The sequence below is a fragment of the Cricetulus griseus genome, chromosome 3 (genome assembly GCF_003668045.3).
Source record: "Cricetulus griseus strain 17A/GY chromosome 3, alternate assembly CriGri-PICRH-1.0, whole genome shotgun sequence".
Lineage (NCBI taxonomy): Eukaryota > Metazoa > Chordata > Mammalia > Rodentia > Cricetidae > Cricetulus > Cricetulus griseus.
In genome coordinates, this window is record NC_048596.1 from 160968822 (window position 1) to 160994766 (window position 25945).

At 39.0% G+C, this 25945-nt stretch overlaps 1 protein-coding gene across 1 annotated transcript in view; it reads right to left on the reverse strand.

Moving 5' to 3' along the window:
• Positions 1-6423: 6423 nt before the first annotated feature.
• The window catches only part of Vps35 (VPS35 retromer complex component), a 35133-nt gene continuing 15611 nt past the window's right edge, over positions 6424-25945 (reverse strand). Inside the window, exons 7-17 of the mRNA XM_027406313.2 lie at positions 24792-24875; positions 24053-24162; positions 22087-22183; positions 21829-21977; positions 17337-17544; positions 15979-16134; positions 12949-13071; positions 9379-9558; positions 8527-8766; positions 7817-7960; positions 6424-7338 (exon numbers count right to left, since the gene is read on the reverse strand). Coding sequence (XP_027262114.1) covers positions 7159-7338; positions 7817-7960; positions 8527-8766; positions 9379-9558; positions 12949-13071; positions 15979-16134; positions 17337-17544; positions 21829-21977; positions 22087-22183; positions 24053-24162; positions 24792-24875 — 1671 coding nt within the window. The 3' untranslated portion in view covers positions 6424-7158. The remainder of the gene's footprint in view (positions 7339-7816; positions 7961-8526; positions 8767-9378; positions 9559-12948; positions 13072-15978; positions 16135-17336; positions 17545-21828; positions 21978-22086; positions 22184-24052; positions 24163-24791; positions 24876-25945) is intronic.

Genomic DNA, 25945 nt, shown 5'->3' on the forward strand with positions numbered 1-25945 from the left:
AGTGTTCATCACTTAGAGAAATGCAAATGAAAAAAATTTGAGGTTTCATCTTGACACATACAGAATGACAAAGGTCACAAAACAACTGATAACAAATGCTGGGTAGGATGTAGAGAAAATGAACCTTATTTGCTATTGCTGGAAATGCAAACGGGTGTAATCACTCTGGAAATCATGTTCCTCAAAGAGTGGGAGTAACTACCATATAACCAGCTATACCACTCCTTTGCATATGGCCAAAGGACTCCACAGACATCCTACTCCACAGATACTTGCTTAACAAATAGTCACTGCCACCCTATTCATACCTAGCTAATAAAAACAACCTACATGTCTTTCTGATGAATGGATAGTGGAAATACTATACACAATATATACTATACACAGTGTAGTACTACACACAATGGAATACTATTCAACTGTAAGGAAATGAAATAATGAAATTTACAGGTAAGTGGATGGAACTAGAAAATATATTGATTCAAGTGACCCTGCTTGTTTTATAATGCCTCAGAGAATGCTATTTTGTATTTACCTACAATATATATAATACATATAAGTGTAGTGTGAGCACGCAGGCGCACACATGTGCATGTACACACACACACACACACACACACACACACACACACACACACACACACGTTAAATAGCTATGCCACCTGGACTGACAATACTCTTCAGAGTCATGAACTAACTAATTAACAAAAATCCCAGTATCAGGTATAAGAAACCTCCATTTTAGTTGCTGGTCAGGGTAGTCTAAGTGATTCCTAAAATAACTGCTGTTGTTGTTTTCCCTTGGTTGCCTCTCAGGGGTTGAAGATAAATCCCTATTGCTGAAGACACCAGATACTAAGACAAAGGATTTGGATGATTTAAATGGGATCTGACCTGAAAGCTTTCTTCCTGCAGTCTTGCTTCCATAAAACCAAAAAGTACTATGCAAACTGCCAAGGAAGGGAAGCAATCTGTAATCCTACCCAGCTGTGATGCCTATGAACAGCATGGTAAGATATCCCTAAGGATGGAATACTGGCACTCATCTGAGTTGTAACCAATAGTTGTCGAATTGAACTTCAGGCCTGCTCAGCAAGGGGGAAACCTAGCTAGCTACTTAGGGATAGTGTAGTGGGTGGTTTTGTTTGTCAACTTGACACAAGCTATAGTCATTAGAGGAAGGAGCCTCAGCTAAGGAAATGCCTCCTTAAGATCTAGCTGTAAGGTGATCAATGGGAGAAGGCCCAGCCCATGGTGGGTGGTGCTATCCCTGGGTGGCTGGTTCTCCGGTCTATAAAAAGGCAGGTTGAGCAAGCCATGGGAAGGAAGCCAATAAGCAGCACCCTCCATGGGCTCTGCATCAGCTCCTGTTTCCAGGATCCTGCTCTGTTTGAGTTTCCGCCCTGACTTCCTTCAGTGGTGAACAGCAATCTGAAGTGTAAGCCAAATAAAACCCTTTCCTCTCCAACTTGTTTTTGGTCATGGTGTTTTATCACGGCAACAGAAACCCTAACCAAGACCTACTACTTATTAGACCTGCATAATTTCTAACTACATCCTGAATTGTTATCCTTATACCTGTAGATAAGTGTAGTTCTCAATCTTCACCAAAGATGATTCTTTTGGGAACAGATGAAGACAGAAAATCATAGCTGTTCTGGACACTTCCAGGAAGAGGAAACAGAAAGACTGAAAAAGCCAGGGGAACAGAGTCTGTTGTATCTCTGAGAAAGGACAGGAAAGCTTCACTTATGATACCTCAACAATATGGCTACCTAAACAAGACCTGAACAAGAACACCAATAGGTATCCTAATGTGAAAGGAAGAAATGCTAATGGGCCGTCCCCAGGCAAAGAACTAAGTAGTCACCCCCACCTCCTGTTGCCCACCCCATAAAGTAGCCCCCTAATTGAATATCTTAACACTGTCTTAGTTACTGTTCTATTGCCGCGAAAAGACACCATGACCAAGGCAATTCTCACAGAAGAAAACATTTAACTGGAAACTTGCTTAGTTTTAGATGGTTTGTCCATGACCATCATGGTGGGAAGCAGACAGGCATGGTGCTGTAGCAGTAATTGAGAACTTTACATCCTTTTTGTAGGTAGAAGCAGGGGAAGTGGGTCCCTGTCCTGTCAGCTGTTGTGGACTGGGGATCTCAGGGAGGGGAGCAGGGTCTCAGGCAGTGTGGTACCAACAACCACAGGGGGTGGGGAGTAAAGAGTGAGGGGGGGAGTGATTACTGAAGCAACAGGGCTAGCTTATATAGTTCGAGGGGGGAGGGTGAAATGAACAAGGGAGAAAATGCACTTAATTTGCACATGCAGATCTGATTGAAGACAGCCAAATGTTAATGATGCACCAAAGCAAATACCAAAGCAAGTGAGAGGAAGTACTGCAGTGAGACAGGGACTTTCCAAGCATGTCAGTTGGGTTAGCAGACTCCCAGTCACATGATTTTTGATGAGCCAGATCTCTGGTGGGGACCAGAAGCTTAACTGACCCTAGCATGACATGGCCTTTGTCTCTATGTTGTGTGGTGATACACTATTTATGATTTATTAAAACTTGCCTGAGGATTCAGAAAGCAGTCAGCCACAAGCTATAGAAACCAGGCAGCCAGAAACTAGGAGGTTTAATCCTAGGACTCAGGATTAAGAGTAGACAGATCTCTGTGAGTCCAAGACCACCCAGATCTACACAAGATTAATCCAGTCCTAAAGAGAAACAGCTCACACAAGGATGATCTCAGAACCTGGGATCACACGTTAGTGAGATACACAAGACAAGAGCAAGTGTCAGGCATTCATTCTCCAGCCACATTGAGGATAGGAAGACATCAAAGTCTCAGGATTCTCCAGCCACACTGAGGAGGGGTCACAGTCTGAGGTTTTGTAGAACTAGGATCATCTTTTAGTCTGAGATAAAGTAAGAGCTAGTGACCAGCTGTTTTGCTTTTCTGATCTTCAGCTAGAAGTTTGAACCCCAATAGCAGACTCTGAGTCTTTTATTTATTATGCGGAGTTGAATGGATCCTGGCCTGATTTGGGTAGGGAGCAGCCCCACTCCGGCCATGTTCTCTGAGAGATGTCCAGGGTATAGACAATGCTTTGTGGTCCCTCATCTGGCCTGGGAGCCCACAGGAGATAAAGACAGAAACATAGAAGGTGACAGAGACACCAGTCCTAGAACTGGGGGGCATTTTCAGCAAAGTGTCAGACCACAAAATTATCACATAGAGATCAGTAGCCTTGCTGCATAACAATGACAAAGTGTATGAAAGGAAATCAGGGCAACAAATACATTCACAAGAGGGAGAAAACAAAACAACCACCCTTGGAATAAATCTAAGGATGTGAAAGATCTCCACAATGAAAACTTTAAAACAGTGGAAAGAGAGAAAAACTGTTTCTACTCATGGACTGGAAGGATTGACATGGTGAAAACGGCCATCCTATGAAAGGCATCTACAAATTTAGTGCCCTCCCAACCAAAATGCTTGTTCAATTCCTTACAGAAATAGAAACAATTCACATGGAGGTGCAAAAGACTCCACAGAGCCAAAGCAATAATGAGCAAAATGGATACAGCAAGAGGCATCATCATGGCTGATTGCCATACACTACAGAATCACTAACAGAAACAGCATGGAACTGGCACAAAAGCAGATTAATGTAATAGACAAGGAAATACAGCTACAACCACCTAGGGTTTTTCTCTTTCTTTTTCTTTTTTTATGAAGATGTCAAAATACTAGAGGATAGAATCTTAAACCAAGGGTGATGGGAAAACTGTATCAATACAAAGCTAGATCTTTACCACACACCACATACAAAAAAACTCAATTCCAAATGGATCAAGGACCTCAGCATAAGACCTGAAAGTATACAACTGTGAGAGGAGAAAGCAGGGTGTATTCTAGACACTGCCATAGGGATCATCAAGATGGCTCTGTGAGTAAGGGTCAGTGCAGTGGGTAACTGATGACCTAAGTTAGTTCCCCAGGACCTTTGTGGAGGAAGAGTGGAAGGAGAGGGCTGACTCCTATAAGTTATCTAGCCTCTTATGTCTAGATACTCACCATGGTTTTCTCTCTCTCTCTCTCTCTCTCTCTCTCTCTCTCTCTCTCTCTCTCTCTCTCTCTCCTCCCACCCCCTCCCTCCCTCCCACACACATACACACACAAAATATTTTTTTTAAGATACTGCTATAGGTAAAGACTTTGTGAATAAGACTCCAATTGCACATGAAATAAAGCCAAGAATTTACAAATGGGACCTTCAGAATTAAAAGGCTTCTATACAGCAAAGGAGACTGTCAAGCAAGTGAAGATATTGCCATTGCTCTTGCCCACCAAAGCTGGATGATAAGACTCTACTGATGAACACACAACATACTTTATTTCCAAGATAGAAAAATCAAGCTGGAACTGACCTGGAAACTTCCTCCTCTGTGGCTGGCTTCCACTGTGCTGGAAAGTGCCCTTGGGATGAGGCAGGGGGTGTTAAAAAAAAAAAAAAAAAAAAAAAAAAAACCTTACCCAGCAATACTCTGCATACTACAATACCAACCTGCCAGGCAAGGTGTGCCTACCAGTGCAATAATGACATGACTGTTAAAAAGTGTCAACCAACTATTTTCAGATCAGATTTGAGGCCTGGTGCTATAAGCTTTATTAGAAGCTCATGGCTATGAAAGTCTTATCTTCTAGGAACAAAACTACTACTGTTGTTTTACTAAATGACATATTAGCAACTGCCTTCCAAATACTGTGTTTTTACCCAGATTAGTACTGCTCTCAACTTTGCTCACAGCAGCTTTGTATAGCAGAAAAAAAGCCAACACAAATTTGTAAGTGGTCATAGTGCTGATATATGCCTATCAACTTTCCACCTCATCCCCTGCACCCTAAGCACAGGGAGCGTTGCAAAAAAGGGGGCAAGAATAATATAAGAACTGGAGGACGTGACGTACTATCTTCTGAATGTGACATGGAATTGTACTCATGAACTCACATCAACTGTTACTATATACGATGATTAAGTCAGTTGGCATTCCAGCATGGTTGACAGGGCTCATGAGGCCCCACCCCTGGCTGAGGAGCTGTTGGCAGTTAATAGCTGCTGGGGAAGGTGTGGACACTAGTAAGTCACCCTCATTCTAGCAGATGAACATGAAGATAGCACTTACCACTCAGTGGGTTATTTGGGGGGGAAAAAGAAAGAGGACATGAAGAAGAGGAAGTGGATATGTGTGTGTGCTTAAGATATATTGTGTACTTGTATGAAATCCCCAAAGCATAATTTTAAATTATTCTTAAAACTAAAATCAGAGGGGCACATGGTGGAAGAGGCCTATAACCCTAACACTGAGGAGGAAGATGCAGAAGATCACAAGTTTGAAGCCAGCTTATGCTATGGAAGGAAAACCTATCTAAAGAAAAACAAAAGTTGGAGCATAATTCTCTCTTTCCTATGGGCTAGATTTCCAAGATCAGGTCATTAAAAGGCAGTGTGGCATTCCCCTTGCTCTTCTGGAGTTTACCCTGGAGAAGCCAGCTACCATGTTAAAAGGACCCATAAGCTACACTGTGGAAATGGCCGTAGGACAGGAACTAAAACCTCTAGCTTACAATCATTTGAGTGTACCCAGAAGTCAGTCATAACATGACAGCAGCCAAAAATGTGATAAAACGTGCTGACCTAGAACCCAAGCTAAGCTGTTCCCAAATTCGTAATCCAGTCTACCACATCCCACCAGCTAAGGTCCTGACAAGGGGGAGCAAGGAAATGAAGAAAAGACAGACAGAAACAGGTACAGGAAAGCTAGTACCAGATGGGGTAAGCTACAGGCCTAAGCAACCCCAAACCTCAGTGATTACTAGTTACAGCACAGGGAGAGGGAGGCAGTCTCTGTAGGTGAGCAAACACCAAGGAGGACGACACTGCAGGTAGCAACTGTTCATAAGCACTCAAATTCTAGGGGAAAGCCTGGCTAGTCCTCCTTAGCCTCACCCAGGTAAGACTTTACCATTCTCAAGGGGATGAGGCACTGAAGTCCTGGACATGGGAATCCCTACGTAAGCAATACAACTCACTCAGGACTTCCTCCACTCCCTACACTAGACAATGCTGGCATGAGTGTCTTTAGGCAGTTTCAGGAGTATCTTTTACAATGGTTAACTACATTGTAAAGAGCCTTTAGGGATGTTATGGTAACATCATGCCCTAAAAAAAGCAGGTGTATTGAAGAAGGCAATTAGCTGTAAATGTCTAAAATAACAAATGGTACCTTGTTCACTAAGTGCTAAAACTAGAGTTAAATAAGAGAATTCTGTAAGTATATGAAACTACATGGCGCCCACAGGTAGCTCTACTAGAGTTCACTTCATCCATCATACAAAAACCAAGAAAGACCCAAAATTGTTAACAGCAACTTTATTATTTCACTGATGAAAAAGTTGTAATTGTGATGCATTTCACATAAATTTACAATAGTGGAGGTTATACATAAATTACATTAAGTCACAAAATGTCTATTTCATAGAATCAAATTATTTTGATGTGTCCAAATGATGATATAGTTCTTAATGGATAGCTGAGTCCAAATATGCAAAATATAGCTTCTGCTTTTGGCCACGGTGCTTTAAAATTCTTCACATGCATTAATATATTCTAGTTGTAGGGAATATATTACACATAGGCTTTATCTTGCATTCAGGGAAAGCCCAAGCTGAATTTCACACACAGTACTCCTGCCCTTTAAAGTATTCTCAGATAGGACCACAGAACAAATAAACAAGTATGTCTGGGTTAGCACTCCCCATTAATAAAGAAAATACACAACAATGCAACAAAATAAAATAAGGAAAGAGAGCTCCATTAGTAGCAAGGTTAAATGGGATTTTGCTTTCAGTTTTCACAGATCACAAGAAGTTTAAAGAGCAGATCAGTCATGCTACTTGGGGTGATCAGACAGACGTTAAACAATTATGAAGTGAGTTAAGGTCCTGAAGGTGTCTGGAGGTGCTGGGTAAACACACCACAGGTAAGGAATGGGAAACCTACCTCAGCATTTCTGAAAGGCACAATCTATGGAAGGGAGACCTAGTAAAGCCCTTTCTGGTGGGTAGAAAGGAGTTGCTCAGCTGTCTTCTTTTAAAGGATGAGACCTTCATAGATTGGCCCCTCAGACTCTGGTGATTCCCGCCTTGAGCGCAAATGCTCCAACGTGTTATGAAAATGCTTGTTAATTTGCTCTGTTTCTTCACTGGACTCAAGATTTGGGAGATCTTCTCGAATCTTTTGAATAAGCTGGTTCAAGACCTGAATTGTTACCTATAAAAAGAATAATTGTGTATCAGGCATGTATCACAAAAGACAATTTAGTAGCACTGTTGTGAGAAACTTGTATTTCATCAAATACCTGAGTAATTATGAAAAAGATATGAGAACATGATTCTAAGTTAAAGCAATAACCATTAAGGACAAAATAAGAATTTTTGAAACTCAAAATACAGAGTAACATAAACCAGCAAAAGAACAAAAAACAAAGTTGTATTTAACATAAAACCTTAATGAATACTATAATGCTACAAATAGACAATGCCTTTAGCAATGACTCTGAATGCTACATGATGACAAATCAAGTCTACAAGTTGGTAATGTATATTTGGTTTTTTTTTTTTAACTTGCACAGTCTGTGCAGACAGAAAAAGATTCTGGAGAATGGAAGGTCACAGGTAGACTAAGCAAAGTCATTTTTTTCACAAATTAAACAAAATATCAAATCTACAGAAAGAACTATTTCACTTACCGCATCATTTTCTTTCTCATAGAAATAGATGTACCTGTTCAGAATCTCTATAAAGAGCTGAACTTGTAGCGAGGGGTCCATGCACTGATTTGCTATTTTTAGAGCCTTCTTTAGGCACTCCATGACCCTTTTGCCTCCATGAAGCTAAAATAAAGGCAGGAAAATATGGAATGGATTAATGGATGAGAAGTGTCCCATTTTCTCACCATCAAAGAAACATCAAAGAAACATACTACTACAAGGCTTTTTTATACTTTAATTGGACACAACAAAATGAAACCCTGAAACAAAACAGACAATTGTATTTAAAAACAGTACTGGTACCAGGTATGACGGCACATATCTAACTTTAACCCCATCATTCAGGAGGCAGAGGCAGGTAGATGGGTCTCTGTGAGTTCAAGGCCAGTGTGACTAGAGTGAGTTCCAGAACAGCCAAAACTACATACAGAGATCCCCATCTCAAAACAAACCAAACCAAAAGAAAATTATGACTAGTGGTAAACAAGCTGCTGTAACCACATACTTAAAGTAGACTCTAACACAGGGTGAGATGCTAACATCACTACCCATTCGTTTCCTCTAATAAGCAAAGCAACTGTTGTCAGATTTCCAAGCACCCAATGTTTCACTTCCAAAGCACAAGGCCAAGTGACCAATCAATCCCTATTACCAGTTCTATCTCCTCTAACACCCAAGAGGAACCTTACCTCCTCCCCATTTCTGTCTGTGTTTCGGCCAGACCAAAAGAGATGTGCGCATGTGCTCACAGCTCGGCCTTGATCTGGTTTCTTCAGAAGTTTTGATGCAGCAAGTGCACACTGAGTTCTCAAGGGCTCATGATTCTCTTCACTGAAGCACTTCATCCTCTCAAAAGTACCAATAATCAAGGTGATAGCAGCCAGCTGTGCTTTAGAATCACTGATTTCATCTTCATACAGAGAAAATGCCTGGCAGAAAGGAACAGAATGTTCAGGAGCCATGCATCAACAGGAGCATTCCCCAAAGTTCTTCAGAACAAACCCACTCTGTGAGAGGGTCACAGGACATTCACACCAGTGGGTACTGTACCTTCCAGCCAAGAGGCATAAGCTGCAGTCAGATGGAAGGCTGATAACAAGTTACAATTAAGAAGCCCATCCCAACTTTGCTGAGTTTAGACTTGCCAACTGAACTAACCACACAAACTTTTGTTCATGAAACACTTTCTCCACTACCTGCTGGTAAATCTTGGGTTTCTTCTGTTCCAGCAACTCAATACTTTGCTTCTCTATATAATGTAACTACCATATAGAAAGGTTTCCATATGGCCAGATAGTGTTAATTACATATTAAAAGATAAGAGTACCAGGCATGGGGGAGCATGCCTTTAATTTCCAGAATTCAGGAGGTGGAGGCAAGTGGATCTCTCTGAGTTCCACATCAGCCTGGACTACAGAGAGAGAGACCCTGTCCAAAAGAAAAAAAAAAAAAAAAGTAAACCAAGAACCTCAAAAATAACAGACCAGTGACTGAATTCAACAAACCAGACCACACAACCCGTGGAGGAAGACAAAGCTCACCTGGGACATAAATTCATATGCTACTGTTTCATGATTTTCAAAACCAATTTCTCCAGCAGCTAGTGCCCCCTGAAGAAAAAGTCTCAGAGGTAATTCAGCCAGCTCAGCTTTGATCAAAGCACTAATAGTCTGGTGAGCAAATGAAAAAATCTTCTGGCATTTCTTTTCCCACTTGTCATCCTAAAACAGGAAAAACAATTATATCGAGGTCAAGATCAATTTTTCATTTACGGAACACACAAGTAAACCAAGCAGGATATCTCCTTAAAACTAAAGCCATATAAAGCTGCGGCTTCTGTAATTTATAGGGTTCCAGTATCTATTTTCTAACCAGAAAAGAAACACATCCCTAAGTTGAGGAAAATACATAAATAATTTGGAAAATAAAACCATCCCTGCTAACACAGTTGCTAATGTCTTCCTGTCCATTTTTTTCTATGTAAGTATAATGGAGATAATGTCTGTAGTTTTATGTTCTGTTTGCTTTAAAGCAGATCACTGAAAAAAGTTAAAATTTGGTTCATACTACAAATAATTTGTATACAACTTATCAAAAAAGTTTCCTCATAATACTAAGTCATTTAATATTATTTTAACAAGAAATTATTCCATCAACTCATTTATAGTCTAATTGGTTATACTGTTCCCCTTTAGAGACCATCTATAAAAACGTACTGAATGGTCAGTATACACAAAGCTTTAAGAATCTAATTATGTGCCCAGTGCTATGAAGAAAGTTACAAACACTTGACACACAAACCAGATAACCCAAGCTCAACCCTGGAACCCTCACAAGGTGGAAGGACAGAACCAATTCCATAAACTCGTCCTTCACACTCCACATGAACACCATGAGTGACAGTTTCCCAACCCATCATATACACTATAATAAAAATATAGTAATTCACATTTCTTACAGTCTCAATATAACACTGCCACTGATGCAGATTATTTCTCCCTTTGCTAATTTCTGGAATGTTGTAAACACCAGTGTTACACCATCCAAACTTCTGTAAAATCATTAAGTTCTCTTTAGTTTTCAAAGATGACAGTAAGACTTGTTATAAGGATAAAATGCAAAAATCTAAGTACATAGTCCTTGTTACAATATAAATACTTGGTGTTATTTCAGGAGGGTGTCTCAAATCCTTGTTTCTCCCTTTTTTTGTTGGCCTCCCAATTTCTCATCTGATAACGCTCTGTAGAATTTGCCAGCCACTGGTCTACTATTGACAGTTTGAGATTAGACATATGAGGTCATGAGCATTTATTTTCAGTAACTTGTTTATTTTACTCTGCATACTGTCTTCCAGAACCACCTATGTTGTCACAAATGGTAGGGTTCTTTGATTTTAGGGCTGAATAATGTTCCAGTATATGTATACACACATATGTATGTATACACACATATGTATATACACACACATTGTATTTTCATTATTCATCATTGACATGCTTGACCATTCATGGTCACTATAAATAATGGTACAATGAACATGGGAATGTAGATCTCTCTTCAACAAAAGGTGATTTCAGCCAGGCAGTGGTAGCACATGCCTTTAATGAGCTCTACCACTGAGCTACGCTTTAGCCCTACTATTAATTTTTGAGGTAGTCTCCTCACTGTTTTTTTACAGTGGCTGTACTACTAACTTACAGTCTAACAGTTTTCCCTTTCATCACACCATGATGTTTCTTGTGTTTGTGATGCCAAAGACTAGTCATAAAAACACCTGTACATGTAAAGCAGGTAATCTACCAATGGGGCTACATTCCTAGTCATTCTGTCTCTGATAACAGCCTACTAAAGATGAGTCATATTTCACTGGACTTTTCATTTGTGCTTCCTTGATGATTAATAATATTCGGCATCTTTTCAGTGACCCATCTGCCATCCTTATGAGCTCCTTGAGAAAATTTGTACTCTGGTCATCTGTCCATTATTTATTTGTTTTGGAGACAGGGTTCCATTCTATAGCCCAGGCTGGCATCCTTCACCCATTTTTAGATCAAGTTATTTATTTTCTTATTACTGAACTGAGTTCCTTATTTTTTTTTATGGGGTGTTTTTAAGATTTATTTTTATTGTATGTGTAGGAGTGCTTTGCTTCCATGTATGTTAAGTACATTATGTGCATGCTTGGTGCTCATGAAGGTCAGAAGGGGGAGCTAGATAACTCAAAACTGGGTGCTAGAAATCAAATGCAGGTCCTCTGCAAGAGCAACAAGCACTTTATCACTGAGCCATCTCTCCAGTTCAGGGTTCCTTATTTTGGATTTAGCCCCTTATCAAATGTATGATTTAAAAATTTTTTATCCCATTCTCTACACTACCCATTACTATGCAAACTTTTTAGGTTTATACAACTCATTTGTCTATTTTTGCTTTTGTTGCCTACGCTTTTAGTACTCTCACTGCAAAAGAAAAAAAAAATCAATGACAAGAACAAGGCTTGGCTTCTTAATCCATTTTGAGGGTTTTTTTGTGTGTGTGTGCATGATGTAAGATAAAGATCTAATTCCATTCTGTTAAAAGTGGACTTTCAGTTTTCCCATCCCCATTTATTAAAGACTGTACTTTCCCCCTTGTTTTTCTGGCATGGTGATAACGATTAAGAGAAGCTGATCCACTAGCTGAGTCATGGTGGCGCCCACACCTTTAATCCCAGTACTCTGGAGGCAGAGGCAGGCAGATCTTTGAGTTAGAGGCCAGCCTGGTCTACAGAGAGAAACCTTGTCTTGAAAAAAACAAAAAAAATCAAAACAAACAAACAAAAACAACCCCCTTCAAAGAAAAACCATAAAAGAAACAACAAAAAACAAACCAAGCAGATCTCACACACTTGGTTTTCTAGATTACTCCTCCGTTCCACTGGTCTATTTGGATGTATTTCTATTAGTATTATACCATTTTGATTATTACAGTTTCATAATATGGCCACTTTTATTATAATAGTGACAAATATCTAGCCATAAGTACTAGAAAATAGAATAGAAACTATCCTAACAAAAACCCAGTATTCAGGCTGGTAAGAGTATTAAGAAAAAAAAAATGTTTTAGAAATTATTAAAAAAAGTTTACTGAGTTTTATTCCTTAATGTAAACCTGGATGTTCAACTTTCATGTATTAAAATTCATTTCTTTAAAATTATGCCACTGAAGACAAGCCATGATGCTGCTTTAGGAAAAAAAAAACAAAAAAACAAAAAAACTCACAGGGAAGTTGCACACAATTCCTAACATTATTCAATTGCAAGTTTTTTGACAAGTGATTATGTAACACTGGACCTATCTATCACCAGGCACAGTTAACCTGATTTAGAACCTAATAAGAAGTTTTAGCAGCAATTTGAATTGACTGAGTCACATAATTCCTAGTGCTGTTACGTGATTCCTTAGCCAGTGTCTGGTTAGGAACTCACAGCAAAGGTGAATAATGAATGAATCAGGAGTTCCTGAAGTGGAACCATTATCACTTATTTTTGTGTGTGCTTGAGTTTTTCTACTACTTAGAAGATACAGTAAAGAAAATAGAAAAAATGTAGTGACATATTCCAAAGTAAACCCACCACTTGAGAATTCTCTTTGTATCGAAAAGCCAGCTGATAAGCTGCAAATACCAAGGGTGGCAGTGTGAAGCGAATCCGTTGATTTCCACCAGCTCCAAAATGTTTTCGTGCTGTATTCAAAATCTGACAAAGAAAAAAAAATTAAAAATATTTCCACACTAGGATCAGTTGTTTACAAAATTACATGGGAGCGCTAATCCTTATTGTTACCATTTTATGACAGACCAGCCTTTATAGAGGTACACACCTTCTACATCAACCATCCTAAAAATACTAACCCATTTTATATATAGGTAAGCTGGAAGCTTAGGTAACTAGTCAAGAGTTATTCTCATACATGTGTGTGCAAACTATACTTTGTTAATAAACAATGCAGGCTGATAAAGCAAGTCATACATGTAAAAGTAGATACTAGTACTCTCTACTTTGCTGAAACATTCCATTCTGGAGGGAAGTTCCTAAGATTCAGGAAGTAAATAAGCTTACAAGTCCCAGATAGCCGAAACTTAGAAGACTAGCAAAGGCCCCTCCCCAAGATTGTAGAAGCAGTAAACCATGCTGGTGAAGGAGACTGATCAGCAGGGCTGCCTGGAGGAGCTCCTTCAACCTGCAAGCTGCCTGCAGGCTTGCAGAGCTCCAGGACTGCAGCTCTGATGAGCTGTCATCAGCAATGGAGCGGGATTTTCAGTGATGCCACTGCCTTTGAGACAGTCTGTTCTTGTGGAGTAACCCCACCTCCCCACCCCCCATATTCCTATAAGTAATCCCAATAAACTCACTAGTTGGCCAAATTGGACAATGGTAGAATCATTTGGGTCTCTAATCTGTTCCCTATAGGAATGAATAGCTAGCTGTGTTGTGTCTCCCAGGAGGAAATGTCATACAACAACTGCCCTCCTCTTAGCCCAATTTTCACTTGAAAAATGAGGTAGCATACCCCTATAACTGTTGAAAAGACTAAATGACACATAGTTTCAATTGTGACATCAACACCTTGCACAACATATGTGCTCAGAAAGTACTGGCTGCTATAGGAATATAACAGCCATGGGGTGTATGGGGCTGTGTTTGTGTGTGCATTACCAGTAGTAAAAGAATCACTCCCAGAAGCCCAGGCCCTAAACTAGCTCATGGCTCCAGGACTCCAGCTACTTGGAAACTGAAGAAGCAAAGCAGCTGCCTCAGACACCCTGTGGTTGCAGAAAGCAATAACAGAACCTACAGCCTCATAAAACAGGATATCTAAGGAAAAGAGCTGACTTCCCCATCTGCCTTCCCTATCCTTAGCTTCAAAAACTCCAGCTTAAGGCATGTAATGTGCATTTTCCTGAACTCTGATCACTGATCACTGGTTTTTATGCCCCATTAGATGGCCAGAATTAGGAGAAACCACCTTTCTGGCACTAAATAAAGCCTGCTTTACCTATTGGAGGTTGTCTAAATTCTGATCTTTTAGTTCTCCCTATAAACTTAATTCTTATTTATCTTTACAGGTAGGTCAAACTTTCTAAGCCCATTTAAATTAAGAAAAATACCAAAATGCCTTTAAAAAGAGCCTTGTGAAACAGATGTATAAATGGCTCAGGGAAAAAAAAAAAAAAAAAAAAAAGAAAGAAAGAAGAAAACCACAGGAATGGGCAGACAGTTCTGTCAGTAAAATGCTTCCTGCATAAGCTTGAGGACCTGAATTCAGATCCCCAATACCTAAGTAAAAGGCCAGGTGTGGCCATAAGACTGCAATCCCAGAACTGGGAATGCTGAAGCAGGTGGCTCTAGAGTTCCCTAGCAATCAACATAGCCAAATCACTAAGCTTCAAGTTCAATAAGGAACACTGCCTAGAAAAATGAAATGGAGAGCACCTGAGGAAGATACCTGGTAATAACCTCTGACCCCAGGTGTACCTACATGCACAAACATAAACACATAAATACAGACACTAAGATTAACCAAAGAATTCATGAGACAAACATATGAATATGTAAAACACAGTATGTAATATACTTAGGTCTTTCCTTGCTACGGAAACACACAAGCATAAACAACCAGCCACAAATGCTAATGACCACACACAGCAGCAACAGGAAATGAAAGCAATTTCTCTCTCTCTCTCCACACACACGCACACGCACACGCACACGCACACGCACACACACACACACACACACACACACACACACACACACACACACACACACGCACACACCCCCCACCCACCCCCCCCGGAAGGAGGAACCACTTAAAATACTTCAGCATTTAAACACTGTACTGATCACACAGTGCTCAGAGTGTAACAGTGCTTAGAGCATCTCCCTATGCCAAATCAAAGACTATCACTACCACTCTACTAACAGAAATCACCTTCTTACTTCATATCAATCATCAGATGCCAACATACCTAATTAGGCCACATTTAAATCTTCATTTCATAAAGATAAACTGAGGACTATGTCAAAAGAGAAAGCTTCATCTGGTTACAAGGAAATAGTATTAGGGGAAAAGCATACTAACTTTTAAAGCCTTTCATCCATTTTCATCTGGCAAATACATTTTTATATCATACTTTATGTCTCATGAAGTTTATTATAAGCAACTAAACATTCTAAAAGCAACATACTGTTCAAAAAGAAACAGAACACAGAATAATTATGGAATATCCAACTAAAAGAAAGCAAACTTTTCTGTAATTCTCAGGTTTTCAAAAGAAGCCAGAATACATGGCTTGTTCCTCATGAGCTCCAACAGTTTAGTTACTCACATACAAAAAAATAAAATCCCAGTTAGGCATGGTGGTACATAACTAAAATCCCAGCACTCAGGAAGCTAAGGCAGAAGGAACATGATTTGGAGGCCAACTTAGCTACATTGAGATGTAAATAAAAATAAATAAATACTTTTTTTTAATTCCATGGAAGTCATGAACTCGGTAGCAAGTTTTTCAAACTGAGACCAAAAAAGAGCATTAAAGCATATCAAACACTTCTCTGCTCATTATGGGTGATGAAAGGCTATAGATAAGAGATAACTCATACCAAGTACTGCTGATCAGGATCATCAGATCGTAGAAGATGAATGAATCGGCCAACGAGGCTCTGTTCATCAGCAAAATCTTCTGGATCAGGGTCTTCCACAGGTTGATCTGGCTGATCCTGAATCAACGTGGACACCAAATTCATTATGGAATCTACCTGCAACATGGGAAATGGAAAATAGTGTGAAACCATCAATAAAAAAGGTAACAGTTTCTCAAGTATATATACACTATGAAACAGCATCAGTAAAACAATTCAGTTTTTTGTAAGAAGTTGGCATGAACAGTCTCACCAGTTGTAAACCCTTTAAGCTAAAGTAACAACCAGTTTAGCAAGATTAGCCCATTGGTAACAACAGTGGAATGAATGTTATGGAAATAACCAATGGCTTTCAACTTGGACTTAAGGTTTGTTGACAAGAATGGAATTCATGACTGGTACTGTAAACCTGGCAAAGAACCAAAGGATTAGGAAGTAAGAGGTCCTAGGGAAGAACCTACTACTATTATTTTGCTAAATGGATGTGGTATCAATTTGCCTTCTAAATACTTATCCTTACACGCATAGATTATTATAGCTCTTACTCCTTCATTGAAGACATTTCTTTTTGCAGTGGTTAATAGTTAATACAAACTCAAAAGGGTAGAAATAAATGACTATGGAGTGTTAAGCCCTAAACAGGATTATCTATATCACACTTTCTCCCCTACAAGGCTCAGGGAACACTGAAGAAAGTTTGTAAGAACCCAAGGTCAAGTAAAGACTGCTGCAAAATATCATCTTTTCATAGCAGCTGTGATTGCCTACATAAGAGGATCTGATGCCCTCTTCCAGCCTCTGTACACTGCATGCATATAGTATACAGATATGCATGTACACATAAAAACAAATACAAGCCAGACAGCATTCATCCTGGATAGGAAGGAGACTCCCAAGGATCAATCCCTAGTTGAGCTATCAGCAAATGCTGGCTGCTGAAGGAGGGAGAGTCACTTTCTTTGGGATATGGTCACTGGTAGGTTGCTCATACTGCATCAGATGACCCTCCACCCATGCACACATAGGCAGCAGTAGTTGAACTTGGTGAAAAATTGGGAGGAGGTAGAGGGGTTGTTCCAGAGGTATTAAAAAGAAATAGGTCAATGTATTCATTTATGGATCCATAAATGCTAATCAACTGTGGTTATTCTCCTTTGGGTGAAGTCAAATTAATAATTCTATTTATATCTCTAATCTTTTAACGTCTATAACAAATAAACTATTTATCATACTCTCCCAGCTAGTATCTAGGGCTCAACGTCTAAAACCCCAACAACCACCTCCTCTACTTCCCTAAAACATCATGTCTGTATTCTTACCTGGTCCTGAGAGACGATTTCTGTGTTATAATCCAGAACATTACTAAGCACATAACAGCTCATGCTCTTTCTGGACTCGTAGTCAAAGTACTCAAAGAGTGGGTGGAAATGTTTTAGTTTTAAGACTGTTAAGATATTGTTGTAAGTATCAACAGGTATCTTCAAAAGTCTGGTAAGCTCCTTTGAAACTGCACTACTGGTAGCAATACTACAAAGAGAAAACAGCAACCCTTTTATAAATAATATTGATCTCATATGCAGACACACAGCATTTGTTTTAAATATTAAAAACAAAACAAAAAACAAACTTCATTTAACCAGGCAATAGTGGTGCATGCCTTTAATTCCAACACTCTGGAGGAAGAGGCAAGTGGATGACCTCTGTGAGTTTGAGGCCAGCCTATTCTACACAGTGAGTTCTAGGACAGCCGGGGCTACACAGAGAAACCCTGCCTCCTGTACTACACAGAGAAATTCCATCTTAAAACAAACAAACAACAACAAAAAAAACAAAGAAAAAAGAGAATAAATATTCCTATTTAAGCATACACACTTCTTTATCCACTAAAGTTCTATTGATAATACCTTCCAATTTATGAACAGGAGTTGCTATAGAGACAATTAAGGTAATTGTCTACAATTTGGTGTTTCTCAGAAAATTGTTTTAAGTGATACTGTGGTTCCTCAGATAACCAACAAGCATTATGCATTCATGTGGAAAGTGGAAGAAAAATCCATGCAAAAACCATCCAGAAGAAAGATCTGTATGTGGTGACTATGGAAAAACAAGTTAAATTTAGGGTAGCATCCTATAAAGGAACATTCTCTGGAAGCTGAAACATATTTTAATATTTGCAAGACCTTTAGACACTGAGATTTCCAGTTCTTTTATTAACTTTTACTTTAAAGCTCATCTTGTGGGGGTAGTGGAAATAAAGACACAAATGATGTGGGAAAATTACATGATAATTTAATTTAATTAATTATCATTTAATTTTCTCACATCATTATTGTTAAAGATCTGTTTTTCAGTTCATAAGAATAAAGGAATGGTTCTGGCTATTACAAACAATGCTGCTATGAACATGGTTGAACATATGTCCTTGTTGTATGAACATGCACTATTTGGGTATATACCCAAGAGAGGAATGGCTGAATCTTGAGGTAGACTGGTTCCCATTTTTCTGAGCAACCGCCATACTGATTTCCAGAGTGGTCTTACAAGTTCGCACTCCCACCAGCAATGGAGTGTTCCTTTTTCTCCATATCCTCTCCAGCATAGATTGTCATTGGTATTTTTGATTTTAGCCATTCTGACAGAAGTGAGGTGGTATCTCAGAGTTGTTTTGAGTTGCATTTCTGATGGCCAATGATTTTTAGCACTTTCTTAAGTGTCTTTCAGCCATTTCAGATTCCTCTGTTGAGAATTCTCTATTTAGTTCTGCATCCCACTTTTTAATTTCATTGTTTGGTGTTTTGGTGGCTAGCTTCTTGAGCTCCTTATATATTTTGGAAATCAGTCCTCTGTCAAATGTGGGATCGGTGAAGATCTTTTCCCATTCTGTGGGTGTTCGTTTTGTCCTACTGACTGTTTCCTTTGCCTTGCAGAAGCTTCTCAGTTTCAGGAGGTCCCATTTATTAATTGCAGACCTCAATGTCTGTGCTACTGGCGTAATGTTCAGGAAGCGGTCTCCTGTGCCAATTTGTTCAAGGGTAATTCCCACTTTCTCTTCTAGAAGATTCAGTGTGGCTGGATTTATGCTGAGATCTTTGATCCATTTGCACTTAAGTTTTGTGCATGGTGACAGGTATGGATCTATCTGCAATTTTCTGCATGCCCGAATCCAATTGTACCAGCACCATTTGTTGAAGATGCTATCTTTTTTCCATTGTATAGATTTAGCACCTTTGTCAAAAATAAGGTATTCATAGGTTCCTGGGTCAATATCAGGGTTTTCAATTCGATTCCATTGGTCTATCTGTCTATTTTTGTGCCAATACCAAGCTGTTTTCAGAACTATGGCTCTATAGTAGAGCTTGAAGTCGGGGTGATGCCTCCAGAAGATCCTTTATTGTAAAGAGTTGTTTTGGCTATCCTGGGTTTTTTATTCTAGATGCCCCTCAACTGAAGAATGGATTGAGAAAATGTGGTACAGTTATACAATGGAGTACTTCTCAGCAGAAAAAAGCAATGGAATCTTGAAACTCGCAGGCAAATGGATGGAACTAGAAGACACCATCCTGAGTGAGGTAACCCAGTCACAAAAAGACAAACATGGTATGTACTCACTCATATATGAATTTTAGACATAGAGCAAAGGATTACCAGCCTATAATCCTCTTCACCAAAGAAACTAGGAAACATGAAGGACTCTAAGGGATAAATGGTTCCCAGGAATGGAAGTGGCATGAACTCCTGAACTAATTGGGAGCATGAGGTTAGGGGGGAGGGAACTGCTACAATAAGAGCAAGAGAAGAGGAGCAGAGGAGAAGAAATGGAGGGGCAGAAATATTGAGTTGGGGGAAGAATAGAGGAGAGAGAGCAAAATGAGAGATACCATATCAGAGGGAGCCACTATAGGTCTGAGAAGAGATCTGGAACCAGGGAGATCTCCAGAGACCTACAAGGATGACACGATCTGACAATCCAGGCAATGGTGGAGAGGATAACCTAAAAGCCCTTCCCCTAAAATGAGATTGATGACTTCTCTTTATGCCATCCTAGAGCCCTCATCCACTGGCTGATGGAAGCAGAGACAGATATCCACAGATATACACTGAGCTGAAATCAGGAATTTAGTTGAAGAGAAGGAGGAATGAAGAGCGAAGGGGTCTGTACCAGGTTGGAGAAACTCACAGGAACAATTGGCCTGAACAAGGGAGAGCACATCGACCCCAGATGCTGTCGGGGAGGCCAGTACAAGACTGATCCAGACCCCTGAACATGGATGTCAATAAGGAGGCCTCTGCACTCCAGGGAGCCTCTGGTGGTGGATTAGTATTTTTCCCTGGTGCAAGAAGGGACTTTGAGAGCCCATCCCACATGAAGGGTTACACTCTGGCCCTGGACACATGGGGAAGGGCCCAGGACCAGCACAGGAAGATTTGGTGGACTTTGCAGAGCCCCCGTTGAGGGCCCTATCCTGCCTGGGGAGTGGTGGGTGGTGGGTGGGGGTAGGCTGGGGTGGGGGAGGAGGGGAGGGAGAGGGAGAAGGGACTTACATGTGAAATAAGCTTGTTCACTAACTAGAACTAATAAATAAATTAAAAAAAAAACAAAAAACAAACAAACAAAAAAAGAATAAAGGAATGATTAAGACATAACATAAAGGGGAGGAGTAAAAGGGAAAGAAATTTTCCTGATGTGACTGAAATGAATGGGTGGAAAATAGAAAAGATAAAAATAGTATACTAACACCTCAAAATTACAAATAACTTACAGAAAGGAAAGAAACCTAACTAAGGGACTCAGGAGACAACTGTTGGGTAAAGGTAGCAGTATCAAAATTGCCCAAAGTAGCCCCTGCAGGGTAGCACAGGTCTAGGATAGTATGGCTGAGGGAGCATCCAGCAGGAAATGAAACATTCTTCTTTCCCGAAGAGTATCAAAACCAAAGCTCAAATAAGAAAAATATTTAAATCAACTGATACACTTCAAATATATACTTAATGTCACTAATTTTTCACCTTAAATTTACATATGCCCTTGTTTTTCACAATTTACTCATCTGCAGGAAACCTTTTTCTTTTGGGGGCAAAATTTGATGCTGCTTCCCTGCTAGTTTAAAAATTGGCTCACTCCTGAGGTTAAAGGGATAGATAGCTCAGAAGGTAAGACCACTAGCTGTTCCTAAAGAAGACCCATATTCAGTTTCCAACATCCACATGGAGCCTCATAAATATCTAACTTCAGTTTCAAGGGGATCCAACCCCCTCTTCTGGCCTCTGGAGGCACCAGGTACACACATGGTACACAAACACATACTAAGGCAAAACATTTATACACATAGAATAAAACAATAAAGACAAAACAAAAAACTAGCTCATTCATATATAGAAAGGATCTGAATTGGAGACACTGAACTTTGAAGATTGCCTTTGGACCATATGGGCCACTACTTCACTACTGTATACAACCAAGTAAGCAGCTAACAAAACATCCTACCCTGTTTAGCACCACACAGGACAGGACAATCTCAGCACATATTTCAAACAAGACAAATACTAACATTTCAGAAGAACAACTGAGAAAGAAAAACAAATTCAAGATAAAAATAGTGCCAAGAATTTTTTCAAAGTTGTAATATTGGGGTAAACAAGATGGTTCAGTGGGTAAAGACATTTGCCACCAAAACTACCAACCCAACTTCTACCCATAGAACCCACCTGGAAGAAGAGAGAAACAACCACAGCAAGTTTTTCTAACTTCCACAAGTGTGTATTTTCTATCCCTCCCCAGCAACAAATAAATGTAGTTTGACTTTGACTTACTGTTCAAGGTTAAGCTTATTGAATATCTCCACTGTTGTTTCTAGAACTTTATCAACATAGTCCACACGATCAGGGTAACATTTCATAGCAAGATTAATGAGAGAGACTTGTAAAGATACAACATCCTCTGATGGCATGTCTTGTCTGGACTGTAATGTTTAGAAAATCATTAAAATTTATTTTAAACAATTACAAAAGGATATGCATTCCAATTGAGAAATTTCAAAGTTGAGAACTTAGAGAAAATGCTACACAAACCTGTATTACTGTAGCCACCTGTTGTGAAAATATGTCAAAGAGTTTGATCTCAGCTGGAATTCCAGGTCCATCTTCACGATGAGCAAATAAAGCTAATCTAAAACAACAACAAAAACAACTTGAAAGATACAAGTAATCTGGGCAGTGAGATCATTTTTTCTTTCTTCCTTTTCTATATTTTCTGAGTCTATTTCTCTGAAAGCATATATAAGAATGATTTTTTAAAACAAGAGCTATAATGTATGAATCATTTTTTTTCAATTCCTTCTTAACTAAAGTTTTGTTAATAATGCCTATACCACTGGCTGTCTTATGTTTACTTATTTATCTATTTTATACAGTACAGCCTAGCCTAGAATTCATGGTACCCCTGCCTCTACATGCATGTATTACCACACCCAGATTAAATAAATGATCTTTAGGGGCTGTAGAGATGGCTCAGTGTAAGAGTGCTACTTACTATTCTTGTAGAGAACCCAAGTTCAGTCCCCAGAACCTACATGAAACCACTAAAAATAATGAAGCTAACTTTCACAACCTACATCATAAGCTACTTAAAATTATATCTATTACATTAGCTGTCAAGGTCAGAACTGCATCTACATTTTCTTATGCAGAAAAAAACTGATTGGGATTGCTAAATGGCATTATTCCTACACAAGAAAATATGGCTAGCCAGCTTTAAGAGTGGACCCAGTAAGCAGGCAATGTATGCTGTTCAGGACAATTTGGAGACTTCTGCTATATTAATTCTTAGACTGTAATTAGATAGCTTTAAAATGTAACAAAAACTGGGCAGTAATGGTGCATGCCTTTAATCCCAGCTCTCAAGAGGCAGAGGCAGGAGGACCTCTCCTGTGAGTTCTCTGTGAGTTCAAGGCCAGACTGGTCTACAGAGTAAGTTTCAGGACAGCTACAGCTACACAGAGAAACCCTGTCTTGAGAAACTAAAAGAGAAAATATTCACTGAAATAAATCTTTGGTGTTATTTCTGGTTTCATAATATATGCCCATAAGCAATGTACTGTCATATGGCAGGGCTAACAGGCAGTCATTCATTACAGATATTATCAAAAGCCAAGTTACACACACACACATACACACACACACACACACACACACACACACACACACACACTTTTTAAAATGGTTTTATTTTAAAATCTGGGTATAGTGTGTTTCTGTGTGTGGGAATGTGTACTTGAAAATGCAAGTGTCTATGAAATCCAAAAGGGAGTGTCAGGTGCCCTAGAACTAGAATCACAGGCAATTGTGAGCCACCCAGTGTGGGTGATGGGAACTGAACTCAGGTCATCTTCAAGAGTAATATGTGGTCTCAACTGCTGATCTATCCCCATTTCTGTATCAACTAAGACCAATGGCTAAAATACTCAAAGGGGATTTCCTACTTTATGAAAATGTGTTAGCAGATTGATTACTTGAGCATTCTTATCATCCATATGTTGTTGCTACTTTACAAAACTAAATAAAGTTACCACTGAAAGATAATTTATATAATTGTGAGGAATTCTGCTCTTCAATGAACTTTAAATTCCTAAGATTCAAGGAAAGGTCTGTACAATAATGTCTACATATCAGTTAAACAGATTAAAGATACTCATTGTAAACCAGGTATGGTGGCTCATGTCTAATCCCTACCCAACACTTGAAATAAGACAAAAGAATCAGAAATTCAAGGCCACCTCAAGTACATAGTGAGTTTGACACAGCCTGGGCTACATTTAAAAAAACCAACTTAAAATAGCACCTCCATACACCTTCAAATGAAGAGTTAAGTTTTCACACCTAAATCAGGCGAACACTAACCAGACATAAATAGCTATATTTATATATAGCTAAATATATTTATATTTGTAATATAAATATATTTATAGCAAAATCAGCAGTAAAGGCATAACAGAAACAAAACTCATGAAAATGTTCTGACAGTGTTGAACAGTCTTACCTGTCAATTAAAGCAATGATTATGTTCTTCACGTTTACATTTTGGTGTAACTCAGCACAGGCTCTAAGAAAAGGATTCAAAGTCTGGAGATGGAACTCATCAGGAAAAACCTAAACCAGACAATGATTCATCAATAAAGCAAAAAAAAAAATACTTCATAAAATATTCTGATCTTGCTGGGCAGTGGTGGAATGCACCTTTAATCCCAACACTTGGGAGGCAGAGGCAGGCAGATCTCTGTGAGTCCCAGGCCAGCATGGTCTACAGAGTAAGTTCCTGGACAGCCAGGACTACACAGAGAAACCCTGTTTTGAAAAACCAAAACTAAATAAATAAAAAATAAAATATCCTGATCTTATAAATCATACATAAAGTCATTATTTATAAAAAATAATTTAATCTTAGATAATTAAAATCAAAACCAGAAATATTCTATTAACAGTATACAACTAAAATTAAGTCCAGAAAGACCTAGAAAACTCAAGATTATTTTCCTACTTTTTTTGGGAAACAAAACAAAACAAACTGTTAATACAAAGACCAAGTTTAGGAATGGAAATTGCCGAAGTAAATTTTTTATTCAGGAAAAGATTTTCTTCTAGGTTTTCTGAGACATGGTCTAGGCACACTGGCAAGCTGGCCTTGAAGTCAGGCCTCCACTTGGGCCTATGGCTTTTTTTTCTCCAAACAATGAAAATTAATAAAAAAATCCTTTTAAGGAATGAATGTTCTTACTTACCTGAATAATACACTCCATGAGATATTCTTGAGCCAAGGCATCTCTACAATTCACAACTTGCTCCAAAATGCCTGTTAAAACAATCTGAAAACAGCAAAAAAAAAAAAAAAAAAGTAAGTTAAAAATCATTTTGAAAATCCCAAACTACTCTTCTAGTAACACACTGAGCTAGTGTATTTAATATTGCTCTCATCTACACGTCTATGTTCAACTTTAAAAATTAGCTTATTTTTAAATATAAAAAATTATATAAAAAGGCTTTTTAGATAGTTTGTGCATTTTTTTTTTTTGCATGTCCTAACAAGTCTTCACACAATCCAAAACCATGAAGATTTCTCTTGTGCTCTCTTCTAGTACATTTAGATTATATATAAGTCTCTGGTCAACTTTTCTAGTTCCTACACAGTGTGAGCAATGGCTCAGACTTAAAAAGTTTTTTGTTTACACATAAGTGGATAATCAACTCATTTATTAAGAAGGTTGCCCTGGGCAGCCATAGTAGCATATGCCTTTAATCCAACTCTAAGGAAGCAGATGTCTGTGAGTTTAAGGCCATCCTGGTCTACACAGTAAGCTCCCGTATAGCCAAGGCTACAGAGAGACAAACCCTGTCTCAAAAAACCAATAAACAAGCAAACAAACAAATAAGGAGGTTGCTGTTGAACCTTCACAAAAATTAACTGGAGTGCAAGGCTAAAGATGTAGCTCAGTTAGCAGAGTAAATCTCTAGCATGCATAAATCCCTGGATTTGATAACGCAGCACCACAGAGAACAGATGCAATAGTAATCCCAACCCTCAAGTACACTCAGGAGGAGCAGAAGTTCAAGGTCATCCTTGACTACACAATGAGCTGGAGGACAGCTTGAACTACTTAAGACTGTCAGGGAACAGGGAGAGGGAAAAAGAAAGGTCAATGTGAGGTCGACAATGGACTATCTGATCCAGGGACTGGTAAATCTAATTCTCTCACTAAATTTGGGGGAGGTTTTTTGTTTTGTTTTGTATTTTTGGTGCTATGGATCCAAATCCAGAACCTTAAGCATGTTAAATAGAAGCCACACCACTGAGCTATACTCTAAAATTTTAATGGGACCAAGCCCTGCCCTACTCATTTTCCTAACGTTTTGGCTGCTTTTGGCCTACAGCCATCTG